The following is a 26,708-nucleotide window of genomic DNA, read 5'->3' as shown; positions in this document are numbered from 1 at the left end:
GCAGGCATATGCCTAAAATTGGGGCAGGGTCGACATACAATGTTCAGTCTTAAATACAGGAAAGCAATATATCTGGGTACCGTGTTAGCCAGTAGATAGAAAAATATTTAGAATTGAGAGTCCTCAGTGGTTGATACCTTTTAATGGCTAACTGAAAAGATGGTAACAAATTGCACTTAAATATAATTTAAACACCGAAATCCGCCATTTGGTATGCAGACCAGTCCACTATATTTAGCAAAGGTTAATGTGATGAAGATAACACAACACTAGGATATCGCATCACAAATAATATAATTTGACAAAATACTTGATATTGTCCCTTGTCCTTTGCAATATCAAAGAGTAACTAAAACTATTTAATTATTGATCAGCGTTTGCAAAGTTTTAAATCTTTGTAACCTTATTACCTTATTTTGCTTCCTTCTCTCTTAAACTCCATTCTGAAAGTTCTGATTTACTGCCTAGCTCATTTGGCTGCTGCCCACATACATATCAGTGGCTGAGTTTAGTCATTATTGCGCCCCACAATCAGCGACTATCTGCTGAAGACATTACTGAGACGTTAAGGGACAGCTAATGTATAATGTTGATTAGTTGGGTTACGTATATATCAGTAGGCAGTGCTGAAAGAATAAACTCCTCTACTGATATATAAGTGGGTAGCGGCCAATGTGTTAATTTAGAAGCTAAGCTTACTCTAGTAAGAATCTTTACTCAAACATCATTTACAAGCACTTTCTCTGTGCTCACTGAGGGAGTGCTTTTGTAAATGGTGTTTGAGTATGGCTTCTTACTAGAACAGCAATTCAATTCCGCTTCTAAAAGACCATATAGTAGGCAATTAAAACAGTAGTTTCAGCATAATGTTTTAAGAGGGACACAAGCAAAATAAGGTAATTGAGTATATTACAAAGATTTATGACTTCAAGTAGAGTAGATAGTTGTTCAACGGAGGGTCAGTCACCACCAACACCAAAACTCCCCACACGATCCACTCCAGCAGTAATCCGTGACTTAAAGACTGGGGCTGATAAACTAGGTTTAAAGTTAGGGTGACTAAGTATTGGGGTTAAGGTTGAGTATTAATTGATTGCAAATGCACAAACTACAGTAGTACAACAGAAGCTCAGAGTAAAGCCTATAGTCGGGTCTGCTTTCAGGAGGTTAGGTGAAGAGGAGGCAACCCACGGTAGGCTATCTAATTGGAAGCTTTGATTTATTTGTACCCACGCTTTAGTCTGTTTCCACACGAGTCATCTATTTGTGAAAGGTGACTTGCCAGATGATAGGACTTGATATCGGGAAAGCCTATGCCACCTCCAGCTTTTCGTCTGTAGAGAATTGAACATTTAAATCTTTGTTTCTTATAGGCTCAAATAAAGGCATTTTTTTCAATCTTGATAGTTTTGAAGACAACTGAAGGGATTATCATGGGAAGCACTTGCAGAAGGTGCATGATTCTCAGGAGGATGTTGATTTTGAAAATCTGACATCTGCAGAACTATGTGAACGTGGCTTTAGAGTCTAAAGACCATCTGTCACAATCTGCTCAGATAGAATTAATGAGATCTGGGAAATTACATTAATATAGAGAGTGAAGGTTAGCTGAGAGATGTATACCTAAATAATTTACAAGTGGAGGAGACCAACTGAGGTAGGGAAATTCTTGGTTTGTTTACAAAAAACAGATAATCTGCAAAGATGGCAATTTTATATGTGGTATGGTGGCTTTTAATATCATTAATGTCTGAGAAAGGGTTTGATAGAATGAAAATCATGGGTTAAAGGGGGCAGCCGTGGTGGGTGCCATTACATTATATTGAACGTGACAATGGAGATGAATACATCAACAGAATCCACTGAAGTATATTGTTTTAAACTCTAGATGTGTGAGCGTTTACTCATGAAAAGTCCAGGTATCCCTGTCATAAGCTTTCTCTGCGTCAGTTGATAATAGCATTAATAGCATCTTGGCTGATTTCGCTTTGTAAATTTAATTGCTTTAGTCTTATTATCTCTAACTTTACTGCCCGCCATAAAACCAGCTTGGTCTGGGTGAAGGACATCCTGCAGTGATGGAGAAAGTCTAGAAGCGAGAAGTTTAGCAAAAAGTTTAATATCTGCATTTAGGAGTGAAACGGGACAATAACTTGAGTATTGTAACAGATCTTGCCCTGTTTTGTGAATTACGGTGATATGAGCCCTAAGAGTACCTGGAGGGGGTGGCGAGTCTTTAGACATGGTGTTAAATGAGGACACTAAATAAGGAGTCAGGTTTTCCCAGGATTTTTTTTATAGTAAAACAAAGGTAGGTCGTCTGTCCCAGGAGATTTTGATGTAATTCCAGATTCCACATGCGGAAATCAGTGGAAAGAGGATTTTTCCTGTCAGTACTAAAAAGCGAATCGTAGTAATTTTGGAAGGTAGATGCAATTTCTGAAGACAACTGTATGCAGATAGAGGAGGAGCTAGAAATCTCAGCAACATATGTTTTTGTTCTTTGGAACCTCAACGTTATAGCCAATGACTTGCTACATTTGTTACTTTATTCACAGTAGTGTCTTTAACATCTGGTAAGAGATCACTTTGCTTTTTTTAGTGAGAAGGGTGCTTAGTGCTTCATGGGCTCTTAAGAGCCAAATTTTTCAGATCATCCGTACGATTGTGTTTATGGGGAGTTTCAAGGTCACATAATTGAGACGAGCGAGGCAGTCTCCATGTTTCTTTAGTCTAGCCCCATGTTTTATAAAGAAATCTCTGACCACACACTTGTGTACTTCCCAAATTGTAGTCAGATAGGAGTTTACAGTGGTATTTAGAGTGAAGTAGTCAGACAGGGTTTGAAGAATCTCCTCGCATACCACAGAATCATCTACCAGTAATGTGTTAGCTTTCTACTGCTATTGACGGGGTATGGAGGAAGAAAGAGAGATGGACATTATAATTAAGGCGTGGTCAGAAAAAGTTTGGAGACAATGCCTGCTTGTTGCAGATGAGGAAGTTCCTTGTGTTTGATTAGAAGGTAGTCAAGTCTGGAGTAGGAATTATGAGCGAGGGAGTAAAAGGAAAAATCTCACCTGGGTGGAGGAGATGCCAAAAGTCAAGAAGCTGAAGATCATGGAGTAACCGTCTAAATCTACATAATGCCTTGTAGATGGAGATGATGACCCAAATGAAGTGACAAGGGAGGGATCCAAAGCCATGCTAAAGTCTCAAAGTGCCCTCAGTAAACTCGTCTACATGCTCCAAAAAATTAAATAAGTTGGGAATCTGACCAACATTCAGCAAATATAATGACGCAAAGGTAAACCGTTGGGAACCAATCTTGCCCTTAAGCAAGAATATTCTACCCACTCCATCACTGCGTGATTCAATAAATTCCCATGCTAATGTTCAGGAAATCAAGATACTGGAACCATGAGATTTGGAATCTGGTGAGTAGTTATGATATGCTGAAGGGAACTACTGACTAAAGAGTTTATAGGGTTTGTCTAAACAAAGATAAGTATCCCGTAGGAAGGCAGCATGTAAGTAACCCTTCTCTAAGAGGTTCATCAAAATCTCTCTCTTTCCAGGACTATGCAAGCCTTTCACAATTGTCAAGCCCACTTTCAAGTCTGTCTAAATGATTTACAATATATATCAGCCCGATAAGGAAAGCAAAGTGGAGGAAGAGGGGAGGGAAACAAAAAAAAAAAAGGGGGGAGGGGGAAAAGGTGTGAAACTAAAGAGGTGCTATGGAGGACAAGAAAGGAAAAGGTCAAGCAGAAAAGAACACTTCATTAAAAAGCAAATGTCCAGGTAGATAGATGAAAAATGGAGAAAGATTCCGTCACAAGCACCCAGGGATAAAACAGATTCTTTATTCAAACAATTTTGTTTGAATAAAGAATCCGATTTATCCCTGGATAGTTGTGCCAATATCTTTCCCCATTTTTCATCTACCTTCCTGTGATCACCAGTGGAAACGGAACCCTCAGGAGGAACTCCGTGCCAAATTTCCAGTTTAACATTCTCAGCGTGGTAAACTCCTTCGTCCCTCTCTCTGCATCTGTCTAGGTAGATAGACTCCCCAGTAAACCAACGGGCAGTAGGGGGAAGCTCAGAAAACCATGGATCAGTGCTGCGCTGACCACAGGCAGGGACTCAAGAATAATAATTAGACTATAAGTGAATGTCCCCCTTTGAATCAAAAAGAGACTATAACCGAACGTCCCCCTTCAAAACAAGTAGAAGAGGGAGGTACTAATTTTAGTTAAATGAGATATGAAATCAAATAAACAAAAAAATATTAAATAGAAATAATCTAACATGCTTAGATTCTTATACAGGGAAGAATACGTGTTTTGTCCATGACAAATTCCCTTTTATGTAAAGACCAAATAATATAGGTTAGTAATCTTTGAAATTGGGAGAAAGTAACACAACAAGTCACTCCTCAAGGAGAAACATCCAGAGAAGGATCTGAGACAAATGAAATTACTTCAGAGATCTCTTAATGAGCAGGTACAATGAGTTGACTGGGACGGTCCCTCCGGTGCCAGATGTTGTGTGCTCTGGGTGTCCCTTCTTCTCATTCTTTGTGGCAATTGCAACAGCCTCTCCATTATGAGCCAATAAGGGACGTATAGAGAGGGGATTCCCAAGAAGTGAAATAGTCCGTCAAGATCTTCTGTTTTTCTTCAGAAAATAGTGTGCACCATTTTTTCTCTCAATAAGATGGAAGGGGTGGCCCCATCGGTACGAGGCACCGTTGTCCATGATTTTAAAGAAGTTGTCCTTTACTTGGACAACTTCTTGTCATACCCCACTCTTGGCCCCGATAAAATAAAAAAGCTTATATTCTCCTCCTGTGCCGGAGCCATTCCCTCGGTGTTAGCACTCGATCTCCCTGGGGCTCCTTCGGATATGTTGAACATGAAGAGAAAGTCTGGGCTGCAGCTAATCACTGACTTCATCATCAATTTTTCCGAATGAGGAGACCGTGATTGGGGGCCGGGTACCACATGTCATGTAACCACACGAGAGCCCCAGGACTGAGTGCCAACACCACAGGAATGGTGCTGTCCCAGGAAGCAGCGAGTTTAAGTTGTTTTATTTTATGGGAGACAAGCATAGGGTATGAAAAGGGGTTGTCCTAGAAGTGGACAGCACCTTTATGTAGAAGGGGCTGAAGCTGCCTTCTCATGTAGAAAGTGCGGCTGGAGATATGAGGAAACAAATGGATTTCAGCTCCATCCATCACCACTGCCTTGTGACTGAGACCAGGCATGTTGGAGGATTGTTTCTTTATTGGTATAATAATGAAATCTACAATGGACATCACGAGGGATGGAGGCATCCAGAGGACCAGCACTGTAAATACAATGATTTCGATCGATAGTGTAGGTAGCCCAAGGCCCCTTCCTAGGCTATTAATATCAGCCTGCAGCTGTCTGCATACCCTTTGCTGGATATTAATTATACGTGGACCCTACATCATTTTTTTTAAGGGTCCCTCATTTTAATAGCCAGTAAAGACTAAGTATACAGCTGTGAGCGGATATTAATATCATGGGAAGCTCCATGGGTATTACGCAAGAGCACACACCATTTTTTCAGAAAAATAATCTTTATTAATTAAATACATGTACAGTCAGCTGCACACGCACTGTACTAATTGTATTTATCACTGACATCTGTATAACTATCCTATGTGTGTTTACTGTATGTAATCCATCTATTCTTTCCTGTCGGCTCCTCCTGTGATTTTCCAGTACACGGTTGCTGAATGGCCGTTTTTTCTTCTGCCTATCTATGTAATATATACATTGTGTGTGTGTGTCATTGACCTCTATATATCTATGTATTCTATGTGTATATTTCTATTCTATTCTAACCTGTCACGCTGTGATTTTACTGTATATGGCAGATGAATTGCCGACTTTTCAAAGGACATCAGTGTGTACAAATAGGACAGCACTCATGAGTTCCGAATGCTGTGCAGTTATTTTTTTTCTCTCACACCCATAGGCTTGCATTGGCGAGTCTCTGTGCCAATCACAGCATGCTGCGATTTTACGCGCACACCGAACACGTCTGAGAAAATAAATGCTGATGTGAGCTGCCCCATAGATGAATACTGGGCCGAGTGCTATGCAATGTTTTCTTGCATAGTACTTGGCCGTATTCTACGGTAGTGTGACTCCAGCCTAAGGCAGAAACTCTATCAGAAAGAGAAGCATTGACCCTCTTAATTTGTGCTTCTAAGGATTCGATATCACCCTTATGGCAGCTTGGACCCGCTACTGAAAGGCCTTCACCCTTGATATTAAAATGGCCAGGTCCTGCTTGATTGGCAAAGCTTGGATCAGCTCCTGGACGCTGTGTATTTCTGACTGTGTCATAGAGTGCAAGCAAGGATGAGACAGATGGATTGTAGGAAGTTGCAACATAGTAGACTCACCCCTCTCCAGGTAGTTCCGAACAGTAGCTCAGGCAGGTTCTGAGTCTTCTGAGAGTTTAGGGCTCGATGAAGCAGTCTTGGTTTTTGCTTTGCCTGGCCCCAGTGCTCTGGATATTGAGCTTTGCATCTGCAGCATCCAAGTAGGGTCAGATACCATTACTGTAGAGTTCAAGGACGCTGTTCCCCACTTGCCATTCTGAAAGAGGCAAACCAGGTTTGAGTGACCAGAGTTTCCTCGTGAATTGGTAGGATAGGGATTACCAGCTTCGGTTCTCTTCCTCCCCGAAATCATAAGCAGGTTTTAACGCAGCTATATTAGGTTTATGGCGCTCCAAGAAGATGCTTCTTCACTGTGCCAAAAAAGAAACATTTTGATCAATATGTGTAAATGCTGAAAAGACCCATTCAAAAAAATGGGAACACAAAAAATATTTTATATTTTTGGATACATTTTTTTTCTTTACTAAAAGAAAACCGCTAGACCAATTTGTCATTGCCATGATCTCACTTACGTGAAGAATCATTTTGGGAAGTCATTTTTTTTTTTTCAAATTTAAATTTTTATTCAAAGGTTAAATAATTTTCAATCACAAAAATACAGCAAAAAGAAAAGAATAACTAAGACAATATCAGCATCAATATATTATAGAACAAAAGTAGAACGTCCAATAAAACATCAAGTTATAGGGAGAAAAAGGAGGGAATGGAACAGTTTAGGCCATCAGTATTACACATATGAAGTTACTAAAATCCAATGGAAACCATACATAGCGTAGTCAGGCGTGAACCAACGTGGAGCACAATCCGGACAGAAGAGAAACGCATTGGAGAAAAGGGTGGGTGGGAAGTCATTTTTTCCAAAAATGAACACTATAAAAACACCCCACCCCAAAAAAAAAAATTAAAAAAAATTGCAGAATCGTTTTTTTTTTTTTATTATTTTACTGCACTTGGATTTTTTTTCTTGTTTTCAGCTATATTTAACTGTAAAATAAATTCTATCATTCAAAACTACAGCTCATCTCACAAAAAAGCAAGCCCTAATATGGCTATGTTGACATACAAATATAAAAAGGTTTGGGCTCTTGCAACAAAGGAAGTTAAAAAAAAAGAAAAAAGCTCAATAGTGAATAACGTTAGTGGCTCATTAAAGAGAATCTGTCATCAGCTTTTTATATGTAATCTGAGGACAGCATGAGGTAGAGGTTAAAACACTGAATTCAATGATGTGTCATTTATTAAGCAGTGTGAGGGTATTTACTTACACTGAAGGTTTTATCACTAGGAGATTATCATTGTCAGGTGACTCTTAGTTCGACTCCGCCCCTCCTTTGATATGCTGCACACTGTCACTAGACAGAGTACATACAGAGCTTGATGTGGGCGTTGTTGGCTTCCTCAGCTCTGCTGCATTCTACATCTATAAACTCTGTCAGAACTGCTGCACCCAGTAATCTAAGTGATACATCGTTGGATTCAGTTTCTTTTTGCCTACATCAGGCTGCTCTCAGATGAGGTAGCAAAACCTTGTTAAAGATTCCCTTTATGGGGTTACATTTTACGACAAAAAAAATCAAGAATAATTTTTTTGCAACTAAGCATGTTAGCTTAGTGAGACAATGAAGTAATTGAATAATGTCAGGGTGGAAAAAATAAAAGCATACAGCTGAGCAAATTACAGAAATATTTCATTTAAAATAATTTGTTTAAATAGAGGCTGACAATGCTAAAACACATTGTCGGAGGTCACTTGTCTGCGAGAGTTTATTTGCTTCTAGACTGCCAAGGTCTGGCCAGTCTGTCAGCTGTTCAGTGTCTCTTACTGTTCCACAAAGCTAAAGACTCATACCGGGAACTCTTCTAAAGCTTCTAAGTGTTTCTAATGTCAAGGTGTCCTCTTCATCAGCCCACACAATTGTGAAATGCATTGTGCTTTACTTTGATATATGAAAGTTCTGTGCAAGTAATTAAAACACAGTAGCGTGGATAGTCCGCAGAAGTTATTGTAATGGAGCCGATTGCCAACGATCTAAATAAGAGAGCTAATTGCTCTCTGAAGATCCTGAAGTCCTTGGTAGCAGACACCCTGTGCCTCCATTCCTTTGCCTTTCATCTAGTGGTAGTGTAAACCATTGGCTATGAGTGATTTGCCTGCTCTCAGCTCTGACCCATGGTATAAACTGGAACCATCAAGATAAAAGATGCAATTTGCCTGTACAATTTAACGTTACAACACAGTTCGTGTGATCTAAAAATGGAAACTTGTGATAACATCTCTATCTCTCAGATAAAATAAAGAAATGAAGCATATTTGCAAATATTCATAGTCTACATGCTGAAAGCAAACCCTTTATGTAGCCTGACCATATAATTACCATATTTAATACTGTTGTTACTGCTTTCTTGTCTTGCTAACAATGTAATTTTTTTCATTGTTGCATAATAATGAAAGTTGGTATTTAAATATATATTAAAAATAAAATGTATTATTTCGTTGTTACAATGTTATCTAGTGCTCATTTTACCAATCTAGAAAAAGTTACTGCATCCAGTAATACAGATAGGCAATCACCGTGCAGTAGTCTGCACTTATAATCATTTTTCGAAATGCTTTTCATTAGCGATTTTTCCTCTCAATAGCAGAAGAGAACGTCCTTGGCCCGTGCAGTCTCCTTGGTTTCCATTTCTGTAACACGTAATGTGTTCAGGGCTGAGGATCAAACTGAAACAAGCAACATATATAGGTGAATGAAAACATTCTTGCAGGACGCTGTGGCCTGGATTGCCAGTTGTTGCAATTTTTGGACCCTACACTTAGGGATGGACTGGGATGGAAATTCAGTCCTGGCATTTGAAAGCCCTGGGGCCCATGCGTTCCTTGCTACTTCCCAAGATGGGGTTTCTATTACTAATATTACCCTGCCTGCTGGAAATCAAGATTTATTACAAAACCTATATAATCAATAATACTGTTCTAAAAGATTTAATAATAATACTAAAATAATATTGCAGTATAGCAGACTGACACTCCCAGTCTCTGATAATAGTATCAGTGATAATACCGTCATACTGATCATTAATAAAAAACGCTGTATTAGGACAGATATTACTGTCATACAGTGACCATGTAATGGGAAAATCAGTTCTAACCGAGTGCTCTGCATTCTGTATATGTGTACCCTGTTCTCACCAGTAATGTTCTCGATGATCATAGTAATTTATTTTCCGTTTACTTCTCCTTACGGCCCAGACCGCCATAACCCTTTCTTCCAACTATAACTTTTCCCTGCAGGATGTAACAGAGAAATATCTTTGACTTATTTCTTCCCAGAACCCTCCTCACATTCTCCACCTTTACACACACCATATAATGCTATTAAAAATGCCCTAGGCAGTAATAATACCTCTACTGTGTCCTGTATAATAATGACCCCATAGCGCCTCATAATAACCCCCCACCACCACCGTTCTTTCTTTCTTGGACTAATGAGCTGTCACCTAGAGCCAGACTTGCATACTAGTGTATCTTAGAAAATTGACTGAAGAGGTATAAAAAGATTAGGTAAAGAAATGTGGAATATCCTTGATGAGAATTATAGTAGTTGATTGGAACGATAATGTAAACCTAATTAGACTTGTTTCTGATATTTAATTGAAAGTCAATAGTTCAGATATATCCATTTAAATGTAAAACGACAAAAATTCTTTTATATTTGCAGAAAAAATTGCACAAACTCCCTGGGTTAAGGTCCAATAATCTTGAGCAAAATACTCGATCAGGTGACTGGGACCATACATGCCAGAATTAAAATCATTCCCTGCAGCACATCCGCCTGTATAAACAGCAGATGTGCTGCCGAAGACTTGGTTTACAGATCACTCATATTCACGCTGTGAACAGGGAGTCCCGGTCGTCCTGCCTAAGCAGCGGTATATAGCCAATCTAAAGTCGTTTAGCAACTGCTGTTGACTCATCTAAAAGGCCCCTTAGAAAAGCAGAAGTAGGTAAGATTAGGGGGTGACTATTAATCAAGATTAAAGTTTTCATGCAAATGGAGGTTACTTGGGGACAAACCCTTCAGCTATAAAAGACTGTGTACACTTCTTTGCAGAGTCGAAGGCATGCTAAAGTATATGAGTTTTAAGATATGAGCAGTTAAGAAGAGGCCAAATACTTCCTTACATCTGTATAAATGTGTCATCTTAAAAGCTAATGTTAACTTGTGGGAAATCCCACTAGCACCTCAACATATTTCTGTATTAGTTTCAATGTGTGATAAATGATGTAACAATCGAAAAAGTAATGACCAATATTCTGTTTTTCTTTTCGCAGGCATTAAATGTATCTGGTGTTGGAGCTTTCAGTGACCTAGTGAGCTGCAGGACGCCAGCTTCTGTCCCAGATGTGGTGCCTAACCTTTATGTGATAGATGGAGCCCATCTAGAATCCTACACAATGCTCTCATCCGTGTGCCTATTACTAAGCTGGGAGGAACCCTGCTGCAATGGATCAGAAATCACTGCGTATCACATAGACTTGGGAGACTTTAGTATCTCGGTAGAGAATGTAACAAGTTACGTCATTGAGAATCTGCAGCCAGAAGCATCCTACCAGTATGTAGCGTTTTATTTCTGCTTTATTAAAGATAAGGAATTGACAATATTAAACATATCTGGAGTAGATCCGGTTTTCTGTAGCTGTTATTGATCTGATTACATGTTCAATGCTGATAGAAGATATTTTCAATGTTTCACATCTTTGTGTATTCCTACTGTCCAAGTATTATCATGGTATTTTCAAAATTACAATCAGCACTTTCTTTACTCAAAACTCATTATCGTGACATTTTACCATATTTAATAGTAGCATCAGATGTACCAAGTGACTAACAAATACTAGTCACAGTTCGAAAATCAATGTAAACATGTGGAATATGGTTACATCCCTGAGGAAGCCATTCGAGTGACTATGCACGTGGCACTTTATCGCACCTCTATTACATTCTTTTGATGCTGCATTATTTCTGTATTATGTATTATCTGTGCACCTACATTGCACCGCTATTTGACATCACATAGAGTAATGTTCTGGCGCAAATTGTTTTTATTTGTCATGTCTAGGTCTTTCTGTTTGCTACATAATAAAAATGTATATTGTTAAAAGTTAGGGCACGCAAACTATCTTTTGTATGCATCTTTCCATTTTTTAATTGCATATATTCTACACGTTATTTGGTTAGCGCTACATTAATATATAGGTGATGCCAGCTCCATTGGAATTTTTTAGTATTTAGTTACATCTATAAGGATTGCGAAATAGGGTTTGAGTGGTACAACTGTAAAAATCAGTAACTGTCGACTCCTGTAGAAGGCACTATGAATATTTAATAACTGGATGTAATGGCTTCACCCACAACATCAGATGAACATGCTAGTTATGAATTTTGAGGATATAAGGATATAAGTGATTTCATGTTTAATAATGTCTAATAATGCATAATATATAATATAATAGTCCTGACTCCTCACTAAGGTCTCCTCCAGATGTCCGTGAAATATAGGAAGCTATCACGCTTTTGGGTTGGAAGATGCACCGCCAGTCCTTGCATTTGATTCCAAGATCAGACCGATGATCACAGAGGTCTGAAGGAGCACGAAGTATTACTTTTACAACATACTTTACCACACAGCACTGTACCGTTTCCAGAACACAATGAGAGTAGCATGAGAATCGCCGGCTGTGATCAGCGGTAACCTTAAAGGCTACTGTGTTTGTTCTGACGGCCATGTCACTGCTCATCACAGCCTTTGGATGTAGCACAGTCGGAGATCGCTGTAGGGCCTCCATATTTTGGATTTATGGTGGACCCTTGTGGATTACTTTTATTTTTAGCAATAAATGGGTAAAAGAGGGTAATTGGGAGTGTTTTTTAAAATTAAAGGAGCTTTTCTGTGTATTTATTTGTTTTGACTATGGGGTTAATAATGGGGGTGTCTGACTTGGCACCTCTCCATTATTAACCCCAGGGCTTGATGGCAGCTGTCATCAAACTCATGTATTACGCCAACTGCCACCGCACCAGGGCATTGAGATGAGCCGGATAAAGCGTCAGAATTGGCACATCTAATGTAGTGCTCTAATTCTGCTGCAGCTGAGGGCTGATGTTCCTAGTCTGGGAGGGGGCCAATATCCTCCTTCCTAGGCTATTAATGTCAGCCCACAGCTGTCTGCATAGCGTTTGTTGGTAAATATAGGGGGGACCCCACAAATTTTTTTGTTTGGGGGGTCTCCCTTATAATAACCAGTAAAGGCTAAGCAAACAGCTGTGACCTAATATTAGTAGCCTGGGAATCTTTTATGGCTATTTAATACACGCTAGACGAAGACAGTGACCACTGCCTACAACGATCATCAGACTCTCCTGGTCTCACTGATCTCAGGGAGTCTATGCCACAATCATTACTGTTGTTGTCAGCGCTAGGCACAGATTGGGCCACTGACTACAACTGTCATCACACTTGCCTGGACTCACTGATCAGAGGGAGACCAGGTGACATGATGAGAGCTGCATTCAGCACCCGGTGCCTGGGAACAGCACCAAATATACTTCTTTTTCCCAGGTGCCAGTACTTGTCTGAAGATACACGGATGTTAATGGGGTGTCTGGGACTTTACAAAAAACAAAAAATGTATATAAGCACTAATAGGCAGGTAATGGCAACTTACCTGCCTGTTGTGCATGGCATCGTACTTACCCGGCAGGAGCGGTCTGTGACTGCTCTGTTCCGGGGAAGATCGGTGCTTGACACAACAGGCAAGTAAGCTGCAATTACCTGCCTGTTAGTGCTTAGAAACATTTTTTGGGGCCTGGATATCCACTTTAACCCCTTCCCAACATGCGCCACTCTTTTCCCGCAAATCGCTGGATATATGCGGTGCCGTGATCATGCGGGCTCATGCTGAGCACTGCCGCCATCGAATTCAGGTGTCAGCTCTATGTGAGAGCTGACAACCTGCAGTGACGCCCAAGGTCAATGCTAGCACTGATCACGGGCGTTTAGCCCCTGTGATGCCGCTGTCAATAGTGACAGCGGCATCACAGAGGGAGGGAGGTCCCTCTGGGCTTCCATCTGCACAATGCAATGCGATCGCGTTATGCCGATAATGTCCATGGTGACCCCATGCCAAAAGATGGCCGCAGGGTCACCCAGGGACTGCGACTTTATCAGTTCATGCTCAGAGCACGAGCTGTCATGCCTCCTCCCTGCATGTAGGATTCTGCTCTATTGCTCTGAAATGCAAAAGCATTGCAGAGTATTAGGTCAGCGATCTGTCGTTTTAAAGTTGATGTCCCATCCTGCAACAATGTAAAAAAGTTTTTTAAAAAGTTAATAACAATTGTAAAAATATTTTTTAAAAATCTCAAAATAAGGAACAAAAAATAAAGAAAAACTATATTAATCCAATAAATACATTTATTTATGTGAAAAAAAGTACACATATTTGGTATCGCCACTTCCAGAATGACCCGACCTGTTAAACTGTCCCACTAGTTAACTCCTTGAATGAACATCGTTAAAAAATAAATAAAAAATTAGGCAAAAAAACGATGCTTTATCATACCGCTGAACAAAAAGTGGAATAAAATATGGTCAAAAAGCTAAATATGGAATATCTGAAAGCATGATCTTGTCCCGCAAAAAGACAAGCTGCCATACAGCTCCAACAGCTAAAAAATTAAAAAGTGATAGCTCTCAGAATAAAGCTATGTAAAAATTTCTATAATATTTGTTTTTGTTGTGTAAAAAAGGAAAAATATAAAAAAGCGATATAAATGTGGTATCACTGTAATCATACTGACCTTACGAATAAAGTTGCCTTATCAATTTTATCACACGCGGAAGGCATTATTAAAAAGAATTCCAAAAAATAATTCCTTAATTGCTGGTTTTTGTTGATTCTGCCTCCCAAAAATCTGAATAAAAAGCGATCAAAAAAGCATAAAGTGCCCAAAAATGGTACCAGTGAAAACGTCAACTTATCCCGCAAAAGACAAGCCTGTCACATGACTGTCAGCCGAACTCTGAAAAAATGATGGCTATCAAAATATGGCGATGCGTTTTTGCAATAAAAAGTGTCTTTAAGTGTGTGACGGCAGCCAAACATAAAAACCCGGTATAAATCTGGTATCGCTGTAATCACAACTACTCGAGGAATAAAGTCACCTAATCACTTATACCGTACAAGGAACGGCATAAAAAATAAATGAAACCAATTCTAAACCTGCTGTTAATTTTTTTTTTTCATTCTGCTGCCAAAAGATCGCAGTAAGGCTCTGCTCACACTTATCCTGCACTCCACGCTGAACGCTTTTTCAAGGAAACCCTATATCTCTGAAAAACACGTGATTCAGATGGAATCCCCAGTGGAAGATTTCCTATAATGAGGCAGATGGAGGCACTGTGGACATGGACGCAGTGTGGCTGCCTATGATCCGGCGGTGTCTGTCTTTTTAGGCGTGCATAAAAGCATGGCCGACCACAGTTTTGTGCACGTCTGAAAAGGACATCGCTGAACAGAAGCTAAACCGAGTCCAGAGTAACACTGCTGCCGCATTACAGTGAATGTATTTCTCTGGGGTCTCATCTGAATCATGTCACTCTGAGAATTACATGTAAACCCCGATGTAAGTGCTCAGCGTAGAGTGCCAGATAAATGTGGTCACAAATTTTATGTAAAATGTCCCCTACAAAAGCTTCAAATCAATCCCATTATCTGTTAATGGAAATATAAGGAGCTTCCATGTTACTGGTAGTACAAAGGCTCTGAAAAAGCACTAAAGCTCTTTGGCCCACAAAAGAAATTCGGCAAATTCTGCCCTCCCAAATCCAAATGCCCTCTCCCTTCTGAGTACCACAGTGTGCCTAAACCACATTTTGCTTCCACATGTTCGGCATTTCTGTAGAGCTGACAGCCCACCTAATGTACAGGTGCATGTCTCCAGAAGCATGAGCTGGGCACTGCCACGTACTGGTGACTGCACCCTACTGGAGACTACAACGTATAGGCATTACAATGGCAGTTTGCAATTTTCACTCAGCAATATCCACTGCTGCTTGTTTCTAAAAAACACCCATGTAGTCAAAATTGTCACTACACTTGTAGATAAATTCCCAAAGGGATATGATTTCCAAAATGGGGTCACTTTAGGGGGATTCAGCTCCTCTAGCACTTAAGCGCTGTGTATATGGAGTCCGCATACTATTCTGGCAAAATCTGCAATCCAGAAAGAAAATGTCCTTCATGAGTCTCGCCTTATGGCTTAGGTTTCTTTCACACTTGCGTTTTGTGACGTACGTCGCAATCCGCCGTTTGGGGAAAAAATGGATCCTGAGTCCAAAGTTGCCCGCAGGATGCGTGTTTTTTTTTCAATAGACTTGTATTGCCAATGGATCGTGACGTATGGCCATATTTCGCGTCCGTCGTGCACTGGATGCGTCGTGTTTTTGGCGGACCGTCGGCACAAAAAAAAGTTCAAGGGAACGTTTTTTCGTACGTTGCGTCAGCCATTTTCTACCGCGCATCCGCGGCTGGAACTCCGCCCCCTCCTCCCCGGACTTTAGAATGGGCAGCGGATGTGTTGAAAAACTGCATCCGCTGCCCACGCCATGCCACATTTTCACAACATGCGTCGGTACGTCGTGCCGACGCTTAGCGACGGACCCATACCGACGCAAGTGTGAAAGAAGCCTTAGGCTTCTTTCACACTTGTGTTGTCTGCTGTACGTCGTTGTGCAGTAAAATGACGTGTCGACGGACGTTCCGAAAATTGTGAAAAACGTGTGTGACGCATCCAGTGTAATGTGTAGAAAAACTTGGCACTCAATAGTTTCTTGAAGAAGAATAAAGTTATTTATTTCACATCCAGACAAACAGATCAATTGCTGCTAAACGTTTTCGGTCCCGTGCGGACCTTCCTCAGAGCAAGTTTATCTGGAGCGCTGGATCTTGTCAATATGATCACTGCACCTGTTGATGAATTCATAAAGAGGTGTAGTTTGTAAAATGGGGTCACTTATGGGGGTTCTGCGTACTCAGGAGAAATTGTAGAAGAAATTTGGGGGTCTATTTTTTTTCTCTCTTACCCTTGCAAAAGTAAAAAAAAAAAAATGGGTCTAAAGTTAAATTTTTGTGAAAAGTAAAATGTTCATTTTTTTGCTTCCACATGCCATTAATTCCTGTGATGCATGTGAAGGGTTAATAAACTTCTTGAATGTTGTTTTGAACACCTTGAGCAGTGCAGTTTTTAGAATGGTGTCACTTTTGGGTATTTTCTGTCATATAGGCCCTCAAAGTCACTTCAAATGTGATGTGGTCCCTAAATTTTGTTGGAAAATGTAGAAATTGCTAGTCAACTTTTAACCCTTATAACTTCCTAACAAAATAAAGTTTCAAAAATTGTGCTGATGTACAGTAGTCATGTGGGAAATGTTATTTATTAACTGTTTTGTGTGACATAACTGTCTGATTTAAGGGCATAAAATTGCTAATTTTTCCAAGTTTTCACCAAATTTCCAACATTTTCACAAATAATTGCAAGTCAAACAAATTTTCTTTACCCCAGCTCAGTCTCCACCCCTCGATCCTTCGACAGTCCCACCGCCCACTCTTGGAAAATCTCCACTTGTGCACCATGTCCTCACCAATTAAACATTAACAGTTCCCATTGAATACCAGATCACATATATAGCCATCAGTTTTTGCTTTGCCCAAAAGACTTTTTAAGCCACCGCCATGACAAGGTAGACTCTTTTGGCTGGGCCATACTCTATTCTAACCTATTAAGCATTTGTTAAAATATCCAATACTCTTTTTAGGTATATGTTTTAGTTAGTTTTCTTTAAGGGAATGTGTCTCATGCATTTTTTTTTAAATAGAAACCAGATTGTGAATTTTTTTTATCATTTGTATTTCTGGTTGCAGATTATTGTATTCTGTTTTCTGTACATTTTTCTTACCTTTTTGGGGATATCAACAATGGATATATGCATGTATACAGTATATATCGCAAGAAATTATAGGAGACTCTATTTTTTGGGGCGAGCGGGCAGGTGCCCGTACTGCATTACTTTCGGCCCTCAACACCTGCATATAATGTGTCGCAAGGGCCTGGGGGAGCGCTGGCTTGCTTATGAACAGAGGGTGGGCCAACAGTGTCTGACGTCACCAATGTCAGACGCTGCCAGGCCCCTCTGCTGTGGCCATACAATGTAAGTAGCTATAGCTGTGAGTGACTGGGATCCCGGGGCCTAATAAAGCAAAGTAATTAGTCCAGGCCTTAGCATGCCACGCAGTATGCCAGACTGTATATACAGTGGCTTGGCAATGCTGCCTCACCCTGTCTGGGCCCCACCTCTTTGCTTCTGCTCACCGTGCCCTATACATCAGTAAAGGCAGTAATGCTCTGATGTCGGCCCTGCTTCTAGCACCCATATTGATCAGCCATACATTTCTATGTATTTTTTGTGACTTGTTTATATACTAAAGCACAGAACTTTGTGCAGTATTTGCAGGTGACATATCTAGAATCTGCTCTGAATTATTAAGCTAATAGAAGAAAAATTCAGCAGAATTACTAATAGAAAACTGTAAATCTGGCAACTGTACTGAGGAAAGACAGCCTGAAAATTGGATTTACTTTGTAAAATGACCTTCTCGTAATGTGCATTATTTGCCTCATTTTACTATAAGTAGACTTGTTTCTTTAGTCTGAAATCACGAAGAAGCCAAGTAATCGGCAATCTCTCTATTTTATTTTCCATTCATTTTCTGTTAATGTGGATTTTTAATCAGAGACCTGATTAATTACATAGCTTTACTTCTGGAGTATGGTTGTTTCTTGGATGACTGATAAACTGTCTGTACCAGGGGCAGGCCGTTAATTTTCCCAAGGGTCCACACGAGAGACAATAACTGTTGTGGAGAGCCAAACCACCAGGATAAAATGTATTCTGCTCATTATTATTTTATATTAATTGTTATCATTTAATATTGAGTAGAATTAAGTTGACTATCTGCCACTGCTAATACAAGCTATGAAAGCGATCATGGATCCCACACTGACCCGGGCACGGGAAAGAGTAATTGAGGTAAATAGGGTAGCTTAGCAGGGCGGTCCACCTGGAGTTTACTCCATAGGTTTGATAAAATCCAGGACGAGGTGATATAACAGCTGGTAGAATCCCAATCCTACCGTCGGGCGGTTCTCGAGATGGCTCACACACACATGCTGGGGGGACTAAAAAGACATAGGAACACATATTACAGCTGTTTTTTTTGGCCTGGATTCTACACCGAGGTGCAGAGGTTCTGTGAGACATGTCCTGAGTGCCACCTGACCTCACCCATCGTAAACTACCTGAGTCCATTAGTTCCTTTACCCATTATAGAGGTACCTTTTGAGTGGATTGCGATAGATCTGGTAGGACCAATTGCAAAATCTGCCCGTGGCCACCAACATATATTAGTGGTCGTATACTATGCCACTCGGTACCCAGAGGCCATTCCACTTCAGCACACCTCGGCTAAGCTTATTGCCATGGGGTTGTTTGCCATGTTCTGTCACCTTGGGCTACCAAAGGCGATCCTTACTGATCAGGGGACTCCTTTTATGTCCAAGGTGATGAAGGAACTGTGCAAGCTCCTCAAAAGAAAGCAGTTGCGCACGTTGGTGTACCACCCCCAGACCCACGGATTAGTTTAGCGGTTTAACAAAACCCTCAAGTCCATGTATAAAAGAGTGGTTTCCAAGGATGGAAGGGATTGGGACGTGTTACTGCCCTACTTAATGTTAGCCATTTGCGAGGTACCGCAGGCTTCCACAGGATTTTCACCCTTTGAGCTACTGTAGGGCAAGCATCCTTGCTGGTTTAGCCAAAGAGACATGGGAGCAGGCACCTACGCTGCTTAAGAGTGTAAGTGAGCACGTGGACAATATGCAGGACTGGATTGCAGCAGTCATGCCGATTAGTAAAAGAGCATTTGGTGGATGCTCAGGCATTGCAGCACCACGCATATAAAAAAAAAGGCCACAGCATGCTCCTTTAAAGAAGGAGATCGGGTTTTAATATCCACTGCAGAAAGTAAACTTATGATCACCTTCATAACACCAGAAGGTCTGTACCACTATGTCATCTTGCCTTTTGGACTACATGGGGCACCAGCCACATTCCAGAGGCTGATGGACATAGTGTTAGAACTCCATCGGAAGTATGCCTCAGCGTACTTAGATGATATTATCATCTTTAGTACTGACTGGCATTCCCACTTGTCCCAGGTACAAGCGGTGGTAAATTCGCTCAGCCTCAAGCTTCATGGCGAATCTCAAAATATGTGCAGTAGGGCTCAAGGAAGCTCGGTACTTAGGGTGTGTTATCAAACCCTAAATAAATAAAATCGAGCCCATACAGAAGTGGCCCCGGCCTGTTACCATCAATCAAGTAAGAGCGTTCTTCGGCATCATTGGGTACTACCGAATGTCCATAGCGAACAACACGCCTAACCGATCTCTTAACCCCTTAACCCCCAGAGCTTTTTTTGGTTTTGCATTTTATTCATTCCCAGAGCCATAACTTTTTTATTTTTCCGTCAATATGGCCGTGTGAGTGCTTGTTTTTTGTGGGACGAGTTGTACTTTTGAACAACACCATTTGTTTTACCATGTCGTTTACTAGAAAACCGGAAACAAATTCCAAGTGCGGTGGAATTGCAAAAAGATACACTATATGCTAAAACTGACGTGCCATTATGATTCTCCAGGTCATTGAGTTCATAAACGCCAAACATGTCTAGGTTCTTTTTTTATCTAAGTGATAAAAAAAAAATCCAAACTTTGTTAAAAGAAAAAAAATAAATTGTGCCATTTTCCAATACCCGTAGTGTCTCCATTGTTCGTAATCTGTGGTTGGCTGCGGGCTTATCTTTTGCATGCCGAGCTGACCTTTTTAATGATACCATTTTGGTGCAGATACGATCTTTTGATCGCCTGTTATTGCATTTTAATGCAGCGACCAAAAAACGTAATTTGGGCGTTGTGACTTTTTTCTTGCTATGCAGTTTAGTGATCAGGTTAATCATTTTTTTATTGATAGATCGGGCGATTCTGAACACAGCAATAACAAATGTGTATGTTTGATTTTATTTTTATTGTTTTATTTTGAATGGGGCATTTTTTTTACTTTTAGAATGCTTCAATAGTCTCCTTAGGAGACTAGAAGCTACCACAACCCGATCGGCTCTGCTTCATAGGCGATGATCAGATCGCCTCTATATAGCAGATTTACTCACTTGCTATGAGCGCCGACTACTGACTGAGTGGCGCTCACAGCAAGCCAGCACTAGCAACCATAGAGGTCTCCAGGAGACCTCAGGTTGTCATGCCAACACACCGGTGACCCGCGATCACGTGACGGGGTCACCGGTGTGCGTCTTTCCGGCACGATTGCCGGAAGTTCTTGTTAAATGCCGCTGTCAGTTTGACAGTGGCATTTAACTGGATAATAGCCGCGGGTGGATAAGCGATTCCACCCGCAGCTATTGCGGGCAAATGTTAGCTGTTCAAAACAGCTGACATGTCCCCAGAAAGATGTGGGCTCACTGCTGGAGCCCACATCAAAGGGCTGGAGTCCGACATTGGCATACTATTATGCCCGATGTCTAAAAGGGGTTAAAGGGAAAGAAGTCTGTCATGGTCCGGTGGAACCATGAGGCGGAGAAAACGGACCAGTCTATGAAGTTGGCGCTGTTCGGACAGCCCGTCCTCATTAGCCCCAACTTCAAAAAAGTCTTCGTCGTACAGGAGGTGAACATAGAGGAGCATCCGGTCACCTACCTGAGTAGGAAACTCACTCCGGCCAAGAAAAATTATAGCGTAGTAGAGAAGGAGTGCCTGGCTATTAAGTGGGCCTTGGAGTCCCTACGCTATTATTTGCTCCATTGACCATTTCACTTAATTACATGTTATTCGCCTTTTTTCTGGATGAGAAATGCCAAGGAGAGGAATGTTCGGGTCACCAGATGGTTACTGTCACTGCAGAACTTTCATTTCACCATGGAACATCGTGCAGGGAGGGCGCAAGGAAATGCAGATGCCCTGTCACGGGCACTGTGTATGGTGACAAGTGTTCAACCCCATAAGTTTGAACAGAGAGGGGAATATGTGAGGCTGTGACGGGGTTCATATGCGAGGGTCAATATGTGTCCCTCAGGATGTGGACAGAGTCTTATTAAACCCGATGGAGCGTCTTGTGCTCACAGCTGAACGCCTTTGAATCGCAAGGCAAAATAAAAGAAAGAGTGGATTGGGTCCAAGTAGTTACCCAGTCAGATTTTTAGGACAACCTGTCAAGGAGCTTTTATTTTTAGAGGGATTTGCAGGTTTGGTAGTGGAGCTAAATCCTTTCTCCACTCCGGGTTTTGGAAGTGGCTCTGCGGCCACGATTCCATTTAAAGTCTGTCAGTTTTGTCTTGGGTGTGTCAGTTTGGAGTTTGCAAGCTGAAGAACCAGGAGGCTCTCACAGAGCCAGGGACTTCAAGCCGGCTGACACACCCAAGAGACAAGGCGGTGCCATTGTCCACGGCAACTGGTTCTGAACACTGACTTAATTTTTTGTGGAAACCCCACTGCGATCTGGAGTGTATCACTGTATGTGAGTCTGAAATAAAAACACTGTTTATGTTAAACTTTCTGTGGTCCCTGCCTATCTGTTGCATTGGACCAACCCCACTGCTCTACACAGGAAGAAAAATTCCTTCCCGACTCCACATACGGCAATCAGATCAACGCCTTATCAAGGAATCTAGTGTATATACCCTGTAACATTATTCTTTTCCAGAAAGGTATCCAGTCCCCTCTTAAATCTAATTAATGAATCACTCATTACAACATCATACGGCAGAGAGTTCCATAGTCTCACTGCTCTTACAGTAAAGAATCCGCGTCTGTTATTATGCTTAAACCTTCTTTCCTCCAGACGTAGAGGATGCCCCCTTGTCCCTGTCTCAGGTCTATGATTAAAAAGATCACCAGAAAGGTCTTTGTACTGTCCCCTTATATATTTATACATTAAAATAAGATCACCCCTTAGTCTTCGTTTTTCCAAACTAAGTAGCCCCAAGTGTAATAACCTATCTTGGTATTGCAGACCCCCCAGTCCTCTAATAACCTTGGTCGCTCTTCTCTGCACCCGCTCCAGTTCAGCTATGTCTTTCTTATACACCGGAGACCAGAACTGTGCACAGTATTCTAAGTGTGGTCGAACTAGTGACTTGTATAGAGGTAAAATTATGTTCTCCTCATGAGCATCTATGCCTCTTTTAATACATCCCATTATTTTATTTGCCTTTGTAGCAGCTGCCTGACACTGGCCACTGAATATGAGTTTGTCATCCACCCATACACCCAGGTCTTTTTCATTGACTGTTTTGCCCAGAGTTTTAGAATTAAGCACATAGTTATACATCTTATTACTTCTACCCAAGTGCATGACCTTACATTTATCCCCATTAAAGCTCATTTGCCATTTATCAGCCCAAGCTTCTAGTTTACATAAATCATCCTGTAATATAAAATTGTCCTCCCCTGTATTGATTACCCTGCAGAGTTTAGTGTCATCTGCAAATATTGAAATTCTACTCTGAATGCCCCCTACAAGGTCATTAATAAATATGTTAAAAAGAAGAGGGCCCAATACTGACCCCTGTGGTACCTGTGGGGTTACTGTATACTGTTTTTTAATTGAGTTGAATGACGTATGCCATAGGTTTCTAAGCTCCCTTTAGGGGTGGCTGTAATTAGCCAAATCTTTTGCATTTTAATTTCTTTTAATTATATTTATGCAGTTGATTTTAGACTTCAGTATTCATATTGTTATGGTTGCCTTTTTAATGTCATGAGATGAGAAGGATTACATCATATGAAATAGGCGCAGAACCTCACAGGTAACTTTTTTAATGTTTCTAAGAAAGGACACAACATGAAGAGCTTGTCGGTCACTTATGTGCTTCATCATTATTCATTAATATTCTAGGTAAAACCTGATTTGCAGAAAATACACTCAGAAAACACGGCTTTATGATGCTGCTAAATATAGTGTGTTAACAAGTCAACAAGGTCAGCTTGTTCCTCTAGTCGCCAAAAATCTATATTAAAAAATATCACCAATATTTCTAGACACAGGCACCTCATTTCCAGTATTCTTTACCAGGTGAAAGCTGAGGTTCTTTTTCTTGTACAACAGCGATCTACTGTAAGAGCTTTGTTTTCAATAGACTATTAAGTGGACAAAAACCAATATGTTTTTGCTTGTTTGTGCGAATAACACATTTGTAAAGGACTGATCATTTGTCCAATTATAGTCTTGTATTTTTTACTTTCTCAAAACTTGTTTTATTTGGCTGACTATAGTGTTTGCACCACATAATGAGAACATTTGTATAAATTGACAGCTCATTGCTCTGTCACTATATCCTCACACAACAGTCCAGAATCAAGGGCTGCACTTTCTAAACACATCTTTGCTAGCCGGCAATGTGACTCTTAATGTGACGTCATGCTGTTTGTGAGTCCTTATTCTACATTGTATTTGCCTTCTGTATAGGCATTATAAATCATAAACAAATTATAAAAAAAATCTTAATTTATGCAAATAAAAAATACCATGAAAGAGATGTATAAAATCTGCTACAAGGAAAAAAGTGTAGAAGTTGACCTACTGTTTAAATCAGATTCTTATTTTACATTTAGTCTATTTTGGGGGGTTTTTTTTGTTGTTTTTTTTACTTTTTCATATCTTGATCTGTATTTAAAAATAAACTGCCATTTTCAGACTGGGACTATTGCAAACTCCTACTTCCTGTTTTTTTCAGGATATCGATATGTACAATTAATAATTATTAGCTCAGACTTTGTCTTTTGTATTGAAGCGTCTAATAAGCCTGTTTCAGGTCATTATGAAGGGAGTATGTGTACAGTCCACATATGTATATAATATTTAATATAAAAAAAAAACAAAAAATAGATTTAATACAAAAATCTGATTTTAAAAAATTTCATTTTCTTTTGATACATTCCCTTTACTTTGAAACATTTTTATTGTAACATGGTGAAAGTAACCAAACTTTTCACAAGTTAAAAAATAATAATAATAAAAACACAGAAATTCATTTTTCACAATTATAATTTTTGCCAGATACTAAAATGGACATTTTCCACAAATGGGAATCCTATTCATTAGCCAAGTATCTAAGGGGGAATGTTTCTAATTGTGGATAGTGCCAAGCAACATTCTCTCTTAGGCCACCAGTCAGAGGCTTCTCACCTTGCCAAATCAGATTTCCTACTTTGCACTTGGAGGCAAAAACTGGAAACACATCTCTGCAAATTGAGTTTCTGGTTTGGTTTCTTCTCACAAGTCATCTGATAAGGCTCGTTAAAGGGTAAATAATAACTTTTGGGTGGCGCTGGAGTTTTCTTTATTCTGAAGAGGTTATTTGCATAATCATTGGACCAAACAATTGTCATTAATGGTAGAAAAGAAAACTTTTGGATGTAAGGGATAATGTCTGACTGCAGTAAAAGGATACTTACAGTTGTGCTCAAAAGCTTACATACCCTGCCAGAATTTTTGCTTTCTTGGCCTTTTTTCAGAGAATATGAATGATAACACCAAAACCTTTTCTCCACTTATGGTTAGTGGTTGGGTGAAGCTACACTACAGTTCCAAAGTTTAGGGTCACCCAGACAATTTTGTGCTTTTCATGAAAACTCATACTTTTATTAATTAAATGAGTTGCCAAATGAATTGAAAATGTAGTCCAGACATTGACAAGGTTAAAAACAAAAAAAAAAAAAGGTTTTTATTTGAAATAATAATTTTCTCCTTTAAACTTTGCTTTCGTCAAAGAATGCTCCCTTTGCAGCAATTACAGCATTGCAGACTTTTGGCATTCTAGCATTTAATTTGCTGAGGTGATCTGGAGAAATTTCACCCCATGCTTCCAGAAGCCCCTCCCACAAGTTGGTTTGGCTTGATGGGCACTTTTTGTGTACCATACGGTCAAGCTTCTCCCACAACAGCTCAATGGGGTTGAGATCTATTGACTGCGCTGGCCACTCCATTACAGATAGAATACCAGCTGCCTGCTTCTTCCCTAAATGGTTCTTGCATAATTTGGAGGTGTGCTTTGGGTCATTGTCCTGTTGTATGATTAAATTGGCTCTAATCAAGCGTTGTCCACAGGGTATGGCATAGCATTGCAAAATGGAGTGATAGCCTTCCTTATTCAAAATCCCTTTTACCTTGTACAAATCTCACACTTTACCAGCACCAAAGCAACCACAGACCATCACATTACCTCCACCATGCTTGGCAGACGGCGTCAGGCACTCTTCCAGCATCTTTTCAGTTGTTCTGCGTCTCACAAATGTTCTTCTGTGTGATCCAAACACCTCAAACTTGGATTCGTCTGTCCATAACACTTTTTTCCAATCTTCCTCTGTCCAATGTCTGTGTTCTTTTGCCCATATTAATCTTTTCCTTTTATTAGCCAGTCTCAGATATGGCTTTTTCTTTGCCACTCTGCCCTGAAGGCCAGCATCCCGGAGTCCCCTCTTCACTGTAGACTTTGACACTGGTGTTTTGCGTGTACTATTTAATGAAGCTGCCAGTTGAAGACCTGTGAGGTGTCGATTTCTCACACTACAGACTCTAATGTACTTGTCTTGTTGCTCAGTTGTGCAGCGGGGCCTCCCACTTCTCTTTCTACTCTGGTTAGAGCCTGTTTGTGCTCTCCTTTGAAGGGAGTAGTACAACACACTGTTGTAGGAAATCTTCAGTTTCTTGGCAATTTATCGCATGGAATAGCCTTAATTTCTAAGAACAAGAATAGACGAGTTTCACATGAAAGTACTTTTTTTCTGGCCGTTTTGATTGTTTAACCCCTTTCTGACATCTGACGTACTATCCCGTCGAGGTGGGGTGGGCCCGTATGACCACCGACGGGATAGTACGTCATCACCGATCAGCGGCGCTCACGGGGGGAGCGCGGCCGATCGCGGCCGGGTGTCAGCTGCATATCGCAGCTGACATCCGGCACTATGTGCCAGGAGCGGTCACGGACCGCCCCCGGCACATTAACCCCCGGCACACCGCGATCAAACATGATCGCGGTGTACCGGCGGTATAGGGAAGCATCGCTCAG

The 26,708-nt window shown here is 40.5% G+C and overlaps 1 protein-coding gene across 1 annotated transcript in view; it reads left to right on the top strand.

Moving 5' to 3' along the window:
- Positions 1-26,708, top strand: part of FNDC3B (fibronectin type III domain containing 3B) — a 489,123-nt gene that overhangs the window by 393,290 nt on the left and 69,125 nt on the right. The window contains exon 22 of the mRNA XM_077290528.1: positions 10,782-11,062. Within this exon, the coding sequence (XP_077146643.1) occupies positions 10,782-11,062 (281 nt within the window). The remainder of the gene's footprint in view (positions 1-10,781; positions 11,063-26,708) is intronic.

Source organism: Ranitomeya variabilis, chromosome 2, assembly GCF_051348905.1.
Source record: "Ranitomeya variabilis isolate aRanVar5 chromosome 2, aRanVar5.hap1, whole genome shotgun sequence".
NCBI classification, from domain to species: Eukaryota; Metazoa; Chordata; class Amphibia; order Anura; family Dendrobatidae; genus Ranitomeya; species Ranitomeya variabilis.
The sequence above is the reverse complement of the archived record's forward strand: the minus strand, read 5'-3'. Positions and strand labels throughout refer to the sequence as shown.